This window comes from Pyricularia grisea (genome assembly GCF_004355905.1).
Source record: "Pyricularia grisea strain NI907 chromosome Unknown Pyricularia_grisea_NI907_Scaffold_7, whole genome shotgun sequence".
NCBI classification, from domain to species: Eukaryota; Fungi; Ascomycota; class Sordariomycetes; order Magnaporthales; family Pyriculariaceae; genus Pyricularia; species Pyricularia grisea.
The window spans coordinates 172,004-185,903 of record NW_022156720.1 but is presented as its reverse complement, the minus strand read 5'-3'; the positions used below and the strand labels follow the sequence as shown (position 1 = coordinate 185,903).

Below are 13,900 nucleotides of genomic sequence, written 5' to 3'. Positions count from 1 at the left end.
ATGGTCTCCTTCGCCTCCATCGTCACGGCCGTCGTGGCCCTCGCGGGCTCGGCGCTCGCCATCCCCGCCCCCGATGGGAACATGACGGGATTCCCGTTCGAGCAGCTCATGCGGCGACAGTCGACACCGTCGTCAACCGGCAGGCACAACGGCTACTACTACTCGTGGTGGACGGACGGCGCCTCCCCGGTTCAGTACCAGAACGGCAACGGCGGCAGCTACAGCGTCCAGTGGCAGTCAGGCGGCAACTTTGTCGGCGGCAAGGGATGGATGCCAGGTGGTTCCAAGAGCGTCACGTACTCGGGCACCTTTAACCCGGTTAACAACGGCAATGCTGTTAGTCGCTTTTTCCCCCCTTTTTCCTCATTCTTTAGCTGCCTCCTCGTCTCTCAAACTGTTAAACTGACACTGGAACTTTGGCATCCCAAACTATAGTATCTCTGCATCTACGGCTGGACTCAGAACCCGCTCGTGGAGTATTACATCCTCGAAAACTACGGCGAGTACAACCCCGGCAACAGCGCCCAGTCGCGCGGCACACTGCAGGCTGCCGGCGGCACCTACACTCTGCACGAGTCGACCCGCGTCAACCAGCCGTCGATCGAGGGCACGCGCACCTTCCAGCAGTACTGGGCCATCCGCCAGCAGAAGCGCAACAGCGGCACCGTCAACACGGGCGAGTTCTTCCAGGCTTGGGAGCGCGCCGGCATGCGTATGGGTAACCACAACTACATGATCGTAGCCACTGAGGGTTACCGCAGCGCCGGAAACAGCAACATTAACGTGGAGACGCCGGCGTAAGGAAAGAGGAAGTGTGGAAAGAAGCAGAGCTGGATGGTTTTGCTGGGGACTGACTGCTGATAGGATGTCATTCACGGCTGTGACGCGGTGAATGATGAGAGACGATGAATGTATATCTAAAGAATTCTTCTCGCCCTGAAGGGGCACTACTTCAATTCTTGTTTATTCTTTATATCAGGTGGCATTAATGAAATGTGAAAAAAAGAAAAACTTTATGGGTACCGTGAACGAGGAATTCTACCCAATGCAGATATGCGCTAATTTTATTTGAATATCAGGGTTTGCAGCTGCAAGTCTTTGCCCAAACAGGGTGATTGGCCGTCCGTCCTTGTAGGGCTAGTAGGCAGGGCCAAACCTATTCCTGGGTCGTGGATTGTTTTCAATTGGAACCACCAGATCCTAAGCTTGAGGAACATACAGTTTCTAGCGTGGCTTAGACGGCAGGGGCATTCTGCGGAACCCCTTTTTACGCCCGCTGCCCTACAACAAATTAAATGGTACTCCAAGGGGAAGGCAGGATGACCGTTTGGAGTACCGTTTTTCTTTGGGTAGGGGAGGACCACTTCATGCTTCTGGGCCGCGGAGTGCTAGACAATAAAGGTCACAACAGTCAGAATATTTACTATGCAAGGTACTTGAATAGTAAAAGAGTCTAGTGTAGCATTCAGTCTATGGTTTTAGCTTGGATTTATTCTACACCAAAAAAAGAGATTGTTTTCATTTCTTAATAGTTCGAAGCATTGCATTGAAAGTGAAGGAGCCAAAGGAGCTAGGAAAGTTAGTTAAAAAAACCAATTAAACCCCTAACGACAGGAAGCGTGGCACGTATGCCGGGCCCAATGGCAGTTGGGGATTTCCCCGAGGAGCATACCGGGCCATGATACAAAGGAAATGCTATCCAAAATGCGCATAACGCCATGATCCGAAATTTCAACGACTAATGACGGCCCAATCATCGGCTCGGCAAAATGCATCCAGGTACGCCATGGAAGAAAAATCAGACAGATCCACCACCCCTTTCATAACATTGCCCTCCATAATGAATCCGTATCGACAAAAAAAGCCGACCATCCTCGAAGACCAGAGTGAATGCAAATGAACATCCGAAACATTACTGGCCTCTTTTAAAAAGGTCTCCCAAAAGATATATTGAATCCGTGGCGGTTGTCGTAATAACGCCATCCCTTAAAATCCATGTATCCCATAATATTTCCCATCCCCCATAGCGAAAACCCGAATGGAAGAATTGCTGCTTCTGCCCAGTTGAAAATCCCCGTTACGTTTCCAGTTGTTGGGTCCACCAAAATGTTCATCTCGCAGAGGTCGCCATGGGTGAGAACGAAAGGAAGCGATCCCGAGAAGAGAGAAGGAGTTATTGCTGGACTTTGCTCAAATTTGGAGTGCTGGACTCAAAACTGGAAGATTTTGGACTTTTCAGTACCTGCCGTTATAGTATAGCTAAACATTCCCTGTATCTGCACTGGGTTGGTCGGCCCACCGACGCGAGAGAGTGCAAGATCACCGCACTGCTTCCTTGTTATAGTTGCGTTAAGTTTGAAAAATTCACTTATTGCGTTGGCGAGAGTTGTTGAGAGTGTAGTGATTGGGCATGGTAGTGAGCAAAGGAAACTAGGGATATTTAGTAAAACGGAGGTATATAAGAGCCCTGTGACTGTTTGCTATAGGCAGATACCCACAAAGCAAGGAGTTTATATCCCCAAACACAACGGCCTTCACCGCCTCGTTCTTTGAACCTTTTGACTTGTACCCCACCCCCCGGTATGCCGAGCCCGACCATAAAGGTGACTGCAGATTGCTGGTGACTTTAAGATGGCGGAGGATCCTGCACTGGCCATTATCTATATTATTTTTTACTGCTACCGTTCAACAGCAGCTAAACTTTGGAGACTTTTTTCAAATAAACTGCAGGTGTTCCCAAAGTCCACTGTTGCGCGAGCAAAGATAGTGAAGTTTGAAAACAGGCAGGCGCAGTCATTTTTCCCTGTGGAAGGATTTATAGTTTAGCGCTATTACGTAAACCGGGGTTTAGGCGAATATTTTTGCAATGAGAAGCCTTCCGCATGACTATTATGTTAGTTAATCCCACTTCTCAATCAAAACATCGAGGAGACGAAACCGCAGCGGTAAAAGAAGCTAGCCACTTAAACAAGTAGTAAAGCTATGCGTTGGACTAGGTATCGTTATTTAGCCAAAAAAGGAACAAAAGGAAAAAAGAAACAAAAAAAAAGAAAAGCATGGAAGCTCTTTTATCCTGCCCCTAACGCTGACTTAACGCTAGCTGTCATGTAATGACAAGATCTATCTGATTATTCGATGCGACAATAATGCTTTGGTTGGTAAATATATTAAGAGATCACATTCTTCAGAAACCGTACATCACAAGTACCCTTCAGCCACAGGGAATCGACAAATTAGCCTTGTTTATCGCTTCGATTGCCATACGCAGTTGTTGAGCTCTTAAAGTGCAATCGCCTTTGAAGAATCCGAGAACAATAGGAGCAAACAAAGAATAGAAAAAAAGAAAAACTAGCAACCAAAAACCTCTTTGACAGAGACAAAGTTCTCTACTCTTGTTCCTCATCACGTTCCTGACTGCGGCCACCATGGCCATGCCAGCCAACAACGAGAGTCCTACCGCCCTTGAGCCACGTAATAAGTTCGATGGCAGTGATTGTGCCATTGCCGGTATCTGCAAAGCCGGGAAACTATATGATTGACTGTAGACTCAGGAACGCCGGTTAATTTCCAGTGAAACGAAGGAGACATCGTTCAGAAATGGAAGCGTGGAGAGAAGTGTTAGACTTATCGTATATGCTATTACTGTATTGTGGATAGGGAACAAATATGAATCATCACAGCGCGGGAAAGAGATCCCGTCAAGCTGTTTTGCTTATGGGGTTTAATCTACTCCTAGAGGATAGCTCCCCGTCATGTGCTGTAAAATTATTTTTTCCACTTTTTTTGTTGATCCAAAACTCGGTACAAAACAATCATCTGTCAGTGACAGAGTCAACAAACTAGTAGTTCATGATTCTACTTGATCCGAAGCAGATTACAACAAAGACTCGAAGTTAACTGGGTTTGTTTAGATATGTGTTTAGTTAGGTACCGGTTCTAGCAAACCTGCTTGCCTATTTCTAAATGCACAATATTATGTCTGTTCTAGAACTAGTCTCTAGAATTGCTCTATATATATCATTCACTACACACAATTACCCAACCTGCTCTCCAACGCCACAACCATCATATCAACCACAAACGGCGGCATGGAAGTGGTGTACATGTAACCGCGACTCGTGTAACGAAGCTCCCTGACTAGATTCTCCGGACCGGCGAGGTATCCAATCTCGACGTCGTCAGCGACACACGTGCCAAACAGCAAGGCGTGCACGCGCCCACGCCGCGGAACCACCTGGCCGAGGTGGACAATTTCAGGCCGCGACTTTGCCGTCCGGGCATCGCGCAGCAGAACAGTGACGGGCGTCCTGTCGCCGACTTGCTGAATCACCCGATCGACCGTCGCTCGGACAACCTCCACCGGCGTCGAGTCCGTCAGCTCAAGATACACAGTGACGCAGGTATTCTTCTTCGCAGCGCCAGCCTCCACAGCGCAGCGTGCCAAATCCCCAACGCCGGCGTACCGCACCACGCGCAGCCGGTCCCTGCTCATTGCGCCAGGCGGGATGAGTAACAACCCATCCTCGACGCGGCAGCTGTCCGGTTTTGCGGGAAATAGCATGACGTGCCGCTTTGCGCCGAGGAGCGGGCGCGCCAGCGCAGCGACGGTGGACGCGAGCAGCACGCTCACGTCTTGAAAGGACATTGCGGCCTCGGCGCCGGCAGCCGCGGCGATCAGGCCCTCGACGGACACGTGCGGCGGGAACGTGCCCGAGATCCAGCGCGAGCCGCCCGAGGCCACTCCGTAGCGCTCGCGGGCGGCGTGTCCGGCCGTCGTCAGGGGTTCCGCTCTCGTCTGCGGCTGCAGCTGCGCCTGGTGGTGGATGAGAGTCTCGATGGAGGCAGAGGCGGCACGCTGCTCGTCGTCGTCGTCGTCTTCAATGTTCATATTCTCCTTCCTATCTCGGGCCAATGGGAATATTGCTGGGGTCATTGTAGTAGTTTTGCGTCTGGCAGCCGGTGAAATGACTTTCGTCACCCTTGCGGCGTCCACAATTGCACAGACGAGCCTGTCCGCGTCGTTGGCGTCAAAGTCGGCAGACAGGTTGACTCGCACGCGGCTCTCCCAGAAAGGAACAGCGGGGGTAGTCACAGGGCTGGCCAACACGCCGCGGCGACGCAGCTCATAAGAGAAGCGTGCCGCCGTGCTAGATCTTCCCGTCCACACGGGCATGACAGGGGTGGCGTCATTAGCACCACCATAGACGAATACACCTCTGCGGGTAAGCTCACGGCGGCAATAGTGGGCCGTCGCCGAAAGACGAGCCAAGTTCCGGCGGACCAGGCCGGGCTGTCGGATGAGCCAGAGGGCCTGGACGAGCGTGGCGGCTGAGACGGGCTGCGACGGCGCATCGATGAAGCACGATGCAAACTCCGCCTTGCCGGCTATGCATCCTCCAATACCTCCGACGGCTTTGGATAGCGTCCAGGTGCGGAGATCGACAGGGTCAGGGGTAGACATAAGCCCCCGGTCTTTGGCGTGTTCAAAGCAGCCCCGGCCCATCTTTCCAAGGGACAGGAAAGAGTGTGCCTCATCGCAGTAGAGGACAAAGCCGTGTGTCTCCTTGAGCTTCGCGAGCTCACGGAGGGGTGGCACGTCGCCCTCCATGCTGTAGAGGCCCTCGACTACAACCATCTTGACAGTGGCGGTGGAGTCGCGGAGCAGCGTTTCTAGTTGCCCGGCATCGTTGTGTGGGAACCGATGTAGGCTAACGCTGCCCAACTGGCCCATACCGAGGAAAACACCGGTAAAGATGGAATTATGGCAGTGCTCGTCGCAAAACACGGCGACAGTGTCACCCCGTTGACGGAGCAGAGCCAGGACCCGCGGCATGGCGAGGTAGTTTGACCCGTAGCCCGTGGTGGTCGGGATGCAAAAGTCAGCCGAGCAGAACCTGGCGAGTTCTTCACGCGCCGCCTCGTAAAGGGGTCCCGAGTCCACCGTGACGGGGAGCTTGTCCAGACAGAGACGATGGATTGCCTCGGATCTCTCAGTTGCGAGATATGAACCTGCGTAGTTGTGAGAGGCGCCATTGATGCAGCTCGTCATGTCCGTGTCAAACGAGTCCCGCACAGGAACGCGGCCGACCGATGGACCGAGGAGGATCCGCGTGTTCATACCCCACCACAGGAACATTGGCTCGATGTAGTGGGAGTTGAATAGGCCCTGGACCGAGAGGGGACCAAACTTGTGGCCTGACCATGATGGCGAGGAGGATGAGTGCTCGCGCCTGAAGCTTCTTGCCAGACGAGTTGAAAGAAGTATTACTTGGATGCGGGTCAGTCCCAGATAGACGAACTCGCCAAGCTTATCAAGTTGACCTATTTTGGGGGCTTGGGGTTGATTTCCCCGAATAATGAAGGTGCCATATTTGCCATCTTCTGGGTCTTCTGGGTCAGAAGTTTTGTCATCATTTGAAGTTGACTGTAATTCATGATAGCTTGGCTGTGGCATGCCAGGCACTGAACAGCCAAGGACTTGCACCAAGTACAATAATGAGATGAGAACAAAGGGTAGATGTTAACGAGTTAGGACTGAGTATTCGGAAGAACGAGAAACTGTGCCGGCCAGGACAGGACTGGCCACAGCTCATGATGAATTTATCCTCGTACGGTCTGGTATAATATCCACATGAGAAATCATAGCCGCAAACCCTCCCCCTGATTACTATGCTCTCCCTCCCTACCCCGTTGTGTCAGTTTATAGGACCATCGGCGACCAAAACACAGCTACCCAATGAGAAAAATGCCTCTAGCTGCAGTGTTATTGCCTATATCGTTTAGGTAGCCAAACCAACATGGTCGAGTGATTTATTGTTTGACTCGCCGGCTCATGCATGCCATGAATGGCAAGTGGGATCTGGCCAAACAACCAAAGCGCAAATCAAACCTATAACACTAACAAGATTGAAAGTCGATAGAGTGGAGGAGCGTACTTTCTGGGGACAAAACCAAGGCTAGCGTCGGTCTTCCCAAGTCGACATGCTGAGGGATTTTCGCTCGGGGCGCAGCAGTTGACGTGGTCGGTCCAGGATCAAACTTTTTTCAAGAAATCCCCCCTTTTTTCCCCCTCCACAGGCTAAGAATTTCTATATGATTCAAAACCATAGTTTATTCAACTTCCCCTTAAGGCATCCCGTCCCTTGTCGTTGCAGGTGGGGCCGAGCCCGTTCCCTGCACGCGCATCTAGATTGGCTTGGCGCGATCGAAAGCCTACATCAAATAAACCCTAGTTCTGGCAATATATTTGAGAATTTTACATGGGATTTGAGAAATAGACTATATCTCGTTGGGAGGGACTATGTGTCAAAATGCTACCTTGAGGCTCGTGCAGATATCGGCCGTAAGAGTGATCATGTCTACCGCTTTCGGAAGCATGTGATTTTATTGCACGCTAGTCAGATTATGGCAAAAGCAGCGCAGTATCAAGATAATTCGGGAATTTGTTAACAAAGTTCTAGTAGAAACGAGAGTGCCTAGCAAAGAGCAATTCAACAGTTAACAAAAGCAAAATTCAGCCCCTGTTCGGGCTGTACCCACCCAAAACTCCCCGCAAAAACTCCCCCAGCAACGTATTCACCCTGTCTACCTCCTCCCAGTGAGCCCAATGTCCCCCAGGCACAACCTCCTTCCTCAAAAGCCCCTCAGCAAACCATTTCTCCATCCCATCCGCCAGGGCCGGTGGTAACGCTTCATCCTGTTCCCCCATGACCACCATGGCAGGCGTGTTAATCACCACGTCGTGCATCCCCGTCTCTTCCTCGTAGTTGATCTTCCTAGTCCTGTACCAGTTGGTCGGACCTCGGAAGGACCGTGCAGCAAATTGCTTGACGTAGTAATCAACCCAATCCTCCCCCATCAGCTTGGCTGGCCCTACGACGCGCAGCACCTCGGGCTGCCGCACCCCTTCGTCTACCGTGAACGACTCCTCGCCGTTTGGGCCGCGACCGTCGTAAATTCCATTTAAAAACCCGCGCAGGTTGGCGTGGTTGTCCGAGGCGTCGTCAATGATGGACACGGCCTCGTCGCCACTCAGCTGCACTTGGTAGCGTAGAGACGGGATTTCGTCCACGTAGGCCTGCATGTCTACAAATTCGCCGGCGTCAGGAGGCAGGTAGGGCACGTTGAGGCACGCGACGCCCCTGAAGAGCCCGGGAGTCCACAGTGCAGCCATGCGCCATGCCAGAGCGGCACCCCAGTCGTGGCCGACCAGGAACAGCGGAGCAGGTTTGTCTCCCGGTTCATTATCTTGGTCGACCACATGTTTGACCAAGGCTTGCATATGCATCGACATCTTCTTCAAGCTGTACTCTGCCGGGTCCGCGGGTGAGGAGGTTTTGCCATAACCCAACATGTCCGGGGCTACGACGCGCAGGTTGAGCGGCGGTGACGTCAGAAAAGGGACCTGGTGCCGCCATGACATAGCGGTGTCGGGCCAGCCATGGAGGAGTAGTATGGTGCCCCGTGGCTTGTCTGGGGACGCTGGGAGGGATTGGATGTAGTGGTAGACGTGAATGCCAATGGGCACCGAGTGGTGGGTGACGCGATCGTCGTCAGGGGTTAGGGGAGGAGATCTCATCGGGTCTCAGACTCTCGGGTTACTTTCTCTATTTTCTTTTTGTTCTGGAGGCTGTATTGCTTGACTCGATTTTTTTGTTCCAATTTCATTGTGATTTTGTTGTGGCTGTACCGCTTCTTTTGTTTTTTGTTTTTTTTTTTTTGTTTTTTTTTTGGCTTGTGATTGCGGGAACCCTGATTTCGTTCAAAGCTTAGTTGCGGTCGGATAAAGTTGCAATTCTGGATTAGGGCCATTTGGTGGTTGGCCGGGGAAGGATGTTTGAGGGATTTTCGTAGCGACGTCGCGGCAAGGCGTTTTTAGACGAACGATTCACCTCCCCACTGTTGAAAGAGGTTGCCACTCATTTCAAAGTCGATGGACATGTAACATCTGCGAATAAATGCCTCATGAATGGTCGAGGCGGTGCTTCTGTATTTGGCTACAGGAATTCAGTTCAGCAGGGAGTCTTCCTATTGCGGGAAGAATTGGGGGCACGATGCTGACCGTCATCGGAAAGGTACGGTGAGTGATATTGGATAAACACAGAGGCATTTTATGAGATATGCATCTTGACTGGACTGTCTAACTAGAGCAGTGTAGCTCCCCTCTTTACAAAACTCATAAATCGATCCTTCTTTCTCTGCTTTGTCGTAAAACACCTGCTCTAATCCATCATTTTTTGACTTGCCCTCCATACCATCCTAATAACCATACCCCCTTCCAATAATGTCATCCATAACAACAATTTCAACAACAGCAAAAGTCAAAGAAACAGAGTCAAATCAATGTCCTGTCCTCAACGGGGAGCCTTCGGGCTGCCCCTACTCCAAAGGAGAAAAGATACCAGGCCCAACCGCCTATCCCCTGATCGGCAGCATCCCACACCTTGACCTCAAGGCTCCTTTTGAATCTATGTTGGCAATCCAAAAACAGTACGGCCCAGTCTTCCAGATGGTGTTTGCAGGCAAGCGCGAGATCAGCGTGTGCACGCGGGAGCTGGCTCACGAGGTGTGTGACGAGACGCGCTGGCACAAGCTCGTAACGAGCGGCGTGTCGACGTTGAGGCAGGTGGTGCAAGACGCACTTTTTACGGCGCACCACGGCAGCCGGCAGTGGGGGATCTCCCACCGTATCCTTAAGCCCATATTCGGCCCGCTCAGCGTTCGCAGCATGTTTGACGAGATGAGTGACGTCGCAGAGCAGCTTTGTCTCAAGTGGGCTCGTCACGGTCCAGACCACGCCATCGACGTGGCAGGCGACTACACACGTCTGACCCTCGACACCATTGCCCTCTGCATGATGGATTATCGCTTCAATAGCTTTTATCGCGACGGCCAGCACCATCCCTTTGTCAAGCACATGGTCTCCATCCTGAGCGAGGCCGACATCCAAGCCATGTTGCCGGATTGGGCCGGTATCTTTCGCCCCAGGGCCATGCGCAAGTTCAAAAAGGACATTCAGCTCATGACAGACCTGTGCAGGGGCATGGTCGAAGCCAGGAGGCGCAACCCCGTGGTGCGGCGCGACTTTCTAAACGCCATGCTGAAGAACAGCGACCCGGAGACGGGGGAGCGTCTCGACGACGACGAGATCGTACGCAACCTCATCACCTTCCTGGTGGCCGGGCACGAAACCACCTCTGGCATGTTGTGCTTTGCCACCTACTACCTCCTCACCCACCCGGAGACGCTCGCCAGGGCGCAAAAGGAGGTCGACGACGTGGTCGGCACGGGCCCAGTGACTGCCAGCCACCTCGGAAAGCTGCCGTACCTGGACGCCGTGTTCCGCGAGGCGCTACGGCTGATGCCCACTGCGGTTGCCTTCTACGTGACGCCCTACAAGCCCGAGATGCTGGGTGGCAAGTACCTCGTCCAGCCTGGCGAGGCCGTCTGTCTGCTTCTGGACCCCATCCACCGCGACAAGGCCGTCTACGGGCCCGACGCTGACGAGTGGAAGCCGGAGCGTATGTTGCAGGACGAGTTCGAGGCGCTGCCGCCGGATGCGTGGAAGCCGTTTGGCAACGGGCAGCGTATCTGTCTGGGCATGGCGTTTACGTGGCAGGAGTCCAAGCTCGCCATGGCTATGCTGTTGAAGAATTTTGACCTGAGCATGGATGATCCCGAGTACAAGCTCAAAATCAAACATCTCTTAACCATCAAGCCAGAGGGGTTCAATATCAGGGCGAAACTGAGACATGGGAGGACGGCAACGGATCTGCACGGAGACCTGAGACAGGCACGGCCGGAAGGCAAAGAGACGGCGATGCGTCAGGATATTCCCCTGGACCAGGAAAGAGAAATATCCATACTCTACGGCTCAGATACCGGCACTTGTGAGGCCCTCGCCAACCGCCTCGCCTCCCATCTCGACAGCCGCGGATTCAAAACAACGGTCGGGACAATGGACTCGGCCGTTGGCAAGCTGCCCCAGCTCTCCGTCTTCATATGCGGCACGTACCACGGAAAACCAGCCGGGAACGCGGTAAAGTTCATGGAGTGGTTGGAACAGCTACAACCCGGCGATCTGGGTCACAAATCCAACGCACCGCGGTATTCCGTCTTGGGGTGCGGCCACAGCGACTGGGCGTCGACATTTTACATGTTTCCTCTTATGCTTGACGCTCGGCTCGAGGTGGCCGGCGCGGCACGGCTGATGCCCATGGGAAAGATAAATAACGCCAAGGATGACGCTTTTGAGGTTTTGGATCGTTGGACAACCGGGCTGCTGGGCGCGGTGCAAGACGGCCAACCAGGGACTGGTTCATCATCGCCATCACCAGCCGTCAAAATAACAGTCACAAAGACTCCTGACAAGGTGCCAACAACCCCTGCCCCTCCCTCAGGCTTTTCCCAAGCAACCGTAACAAGCGCAAAGACTCTGGCTGTGAACCCAGCCACGAGACGTCTGGAAAAGGGCCACATCGATTTCGTCCTTCCCGCCGACGCTAGATACGAACCAGGCTGGCACGTGCAGGTCATGCCACGGAACGACAGCGCTACCCTCGAGCGCGCCTTGGCCCGTTTTGGCCTGCGCAACGACGACGTGGTGGTCGTGAGCAGCGAGGGCGGGAGTGGTCTCGGGCTTGACCTCCCAGTTGACGTGCCCATCCATGCCTCGCACCTTTTCGCCAGCAAAGATCTGCGACGTGCCATCACAAGGCCGGAAGTCCTCGACAAGTTATCCGAAGTGGCCGATGACAACAAGACTAAAGACGAGTTGACAAAACTCAAGTCGGCAAACCTGGAAGAGAACCCACAAAGTCTGCTCGAGGTTCTGGACCGCTTCCCGACCACAGCCGTACCCCTACCCCTGGCAGACTTCCTCGCACTCCTGCCGCGCATGCAACCACGAACATACTCCTTCTCCTCGTGTCCGAGCTACATGGCAGAACTGGACACCAAGACCACTACCACAGCACAAGACCACCAGCTCGCCTCCCTCACCTTCTCCATCGTCGATCAGCAAACCTCACCGACTCGCGGCGTCGGCTCCAACTTCCTTTCCTCACTTAAAGCCAACGACCCCATCCACATCTCCATCCGCGCTGGGCAAGACACCAGCACCTTCCGCCTCCCCTCGGACCCCTCCACCCCGGTCATCATGATCGCCGCGGGGGCGGGCATCGCACCCTTCCGCGGATTCCTGCAGCAGCGCGTCGAGCTGCTCCGGAAAGGCGTCGGGCTCGGGCCAGCCCTGTTGTTTTTCGGCTGCAGGGGCCCGCACGACGACCTGTACCGCGACGAGCTGGAGGGCTCCTTTGCAGAGGTGGTCACGGTCGAGCGGGCGTATTCTCGCGCAGCCGGGGGTGTGGCGGGCAGGTATGTTGCCGATGCCATGCTCGGCCCGCGGCGGGATGAAGTGGTCAAGCTTTGGGGCAAGGGCGCGGTCGTGCTCGTCTGCGGGACCAAGAAGCTCGCGGAAGGTGTTGAGGCAGCGCTGGGCCCGGTTTTGTTCGAGGCAGATAGGCGGGAGAGTATAATTGAGGCGGATGCTGACCGGGAGGCCTGGTGGGATGGGTGCGTCGAGAAGGGGAGATATGTAATCGAGGTTTTTGCTTGAGGTTAGGCAGTTTTTTGGGGCAATTTTTCTCGGATAAATTTAATAGTTAAGCTATCTTTCGACTTGGAGTTTAGTGTATATTTTACTCGAGTTTACATTGTTTGAATTTTGAAGTGCATAAGTCAGTGGCAAATATTTTTTGGCCGCCATAGTACAGGTCGTAATTCGGCAGGAGGCTAGGATTCGCAGCTGAGATGCTCCTCGGCCATTCTGGGTTCATATTGAGCCCATGATTGGACAAGAGTTTGCCGCTGCCGCTGGCATGTTTGGAATCTATCCATAAGACCACTGGCTTACGGGTCAACACCGAAGGTAACCTCAACCTTGACGTTACTTGCGCCCACGCCCTCCATCTTGTTGTTGTCACCATCTCCCAGGTTTTAGATGTTCAGGTCTGCAACCGCTGCTCATTGACAAGGAATCACTTGGATTCCAGTGGCTAGAGAGCCGTATTCTGTCCCTTACTCAGAAGGAGAACGAGGCACCGAACTGTCACTTGTTTAGGCAGACCGAGCGAGACGATGGGTCAATGCTATAATTGTATCACAAGGCGCTCCTGTGACTTCACGTACTCTTTATTTACAGTCATCTTGAATAATCATTCGTCTCCTTTACCCCCCTTGTTGCTCTCCGAATCGAACCTATCATACTGCTTTTTGAATACATGCAGCTCACCCCTATATCGTTTCCTGAGCCAGCGGGCATGGTTATTGAGCATCTTCATCCTCATTTTCCCATAGTTTATACTATCAACAGAGGGGATCTAATGATTGTTACCTGAATCGTTTCGCTCAACCTAGCATCCTGCTCTGGATCTTGTCATTACCTCGCAGCCTACCTTTCACATGATGGTTTCTTTTTTTTTGTCACTGGGCGGCAGGGAACAATAGGCGCTACAGTTTATGATTTCACGAAATCTAAAAAGGATTTATTGCAACTGGTGTTAAATGCAAAATAGTATGTAAAATGGTGACGTCGATTTTTAAATGCCTATGACAAAGCCCCCAAATCGAGGCACAGTCACCCAACTGAGGATTGCAACCAAAATGCAATAACTGATACTATTCCAAGCGTTGACCCTCCTATAGCAGCGCAGTTCTATTCCCCTTAGTCACTTTTCCTGTCACTTTAGGGAGATTCGGGCGTTTCCACTGTTAGTTGTTCCCTCAAAGCCACCACCTCCCTTTACGTAGAGGATTCAGCTTCATTTTTGTCACAGACGGTTTTTCAGGATCGCGTATCCACCACCCCTCGATTATCGACATAGGTATAGAAACCACTTCT

At 52.8% G+C, this 13,900-nt stretch overlaps 5 protein-coding genes across 5 annotated transcripts; 2 read left to right on the top strand and 3 right to left on the bottom strand.

The window, feature by feature from the left end:
- Positions 1–1,002, top strand: PgNI_09110 (uncharacterized protein; the record flags this gene model as incomplete). Its single annotated transcript, XM_031129099.1, has 2 exons — positions 1–336; positions 436–1,002. 2 exons carry the CDS (start codon positions 1–3, stop codon positions 799–801), a joined length of 702 nt encoding a protein of 233 aa, XP_030977784.1. The 3' UTR covers positions 802–1,002.
- A 729-nt stretch (positions 1,003–1,731) lies between these two features.
- On the bottom strand, positions 1,732–2,114 carry PgNI_09109 (uncharacterized protein; the record flags this gene model as incomplete). The annotated part of the gene is made up of 2 exons (XM_031129098.1): positions 1,732–1,922; positions 1,979–2,114. The coding sequence occupies 2 exons, from the start codon at positions 2,112–2,114 to the stop codon at positions 1,732–1,734; spliced, it is 327 nt and encodes a 108-aa protein (XP_030978367.1).
- Positions 2,115–4,024: 1,910 nt separating this feature from the next.
- Positions 4,025–6,454, bottom strand: PgNI_09108 (uncharacterized protein; the record flags this gene model as incomplete). The annotated part of the gene is made up of 1 exon (XM_031129097.1): positions 4,025–6,454. One exon carries the CDS (start codon positions 6,452–6,454, stop codon positions 4,025–4,027), a length of 2,430 nt encoding a protein of 809 aa, XP_030978368.1.
- A 1,059-nt stretch (positions 6,455–7,513) lies between these two features.
- PgNI_09107 (uncharacterized protein) lies at positions 7,514–8,578 on the bottom strand (the record flags this gene model as incomplete). The annotated part of the gene is made up of 1 exon (XM_031129096.1): positions 7,514–8,578. The coding sequence occupies one exon, from the start codon at positions 8,576–8,578 to the stop codon at positions 7,514–7,516; it is 1,065 nt and encodes a 354-aa protein (XP_030978021.1).
- Positions 8,579–9,283: 705 nt separating this feature from the next.
- PgNI_09106 (uncharacterized protein) lies at positions 9,284–12,616 on the top strand (the record flags this gene model as incomplete). The annotated part of the gene is made up of 1 exon (XM_031129095.1): positions 9,284–12,616. The coding sequence occupies one exon, from the start codon at positions 9,284–9,286 to the stop codon at positions 12,614–12,616; it is 3,333 nt and encodes a 1,110-aa protein (XP_030978135.1).
- Positions 12,617–13,900: the final 1,284 nt, after the last annotated feature.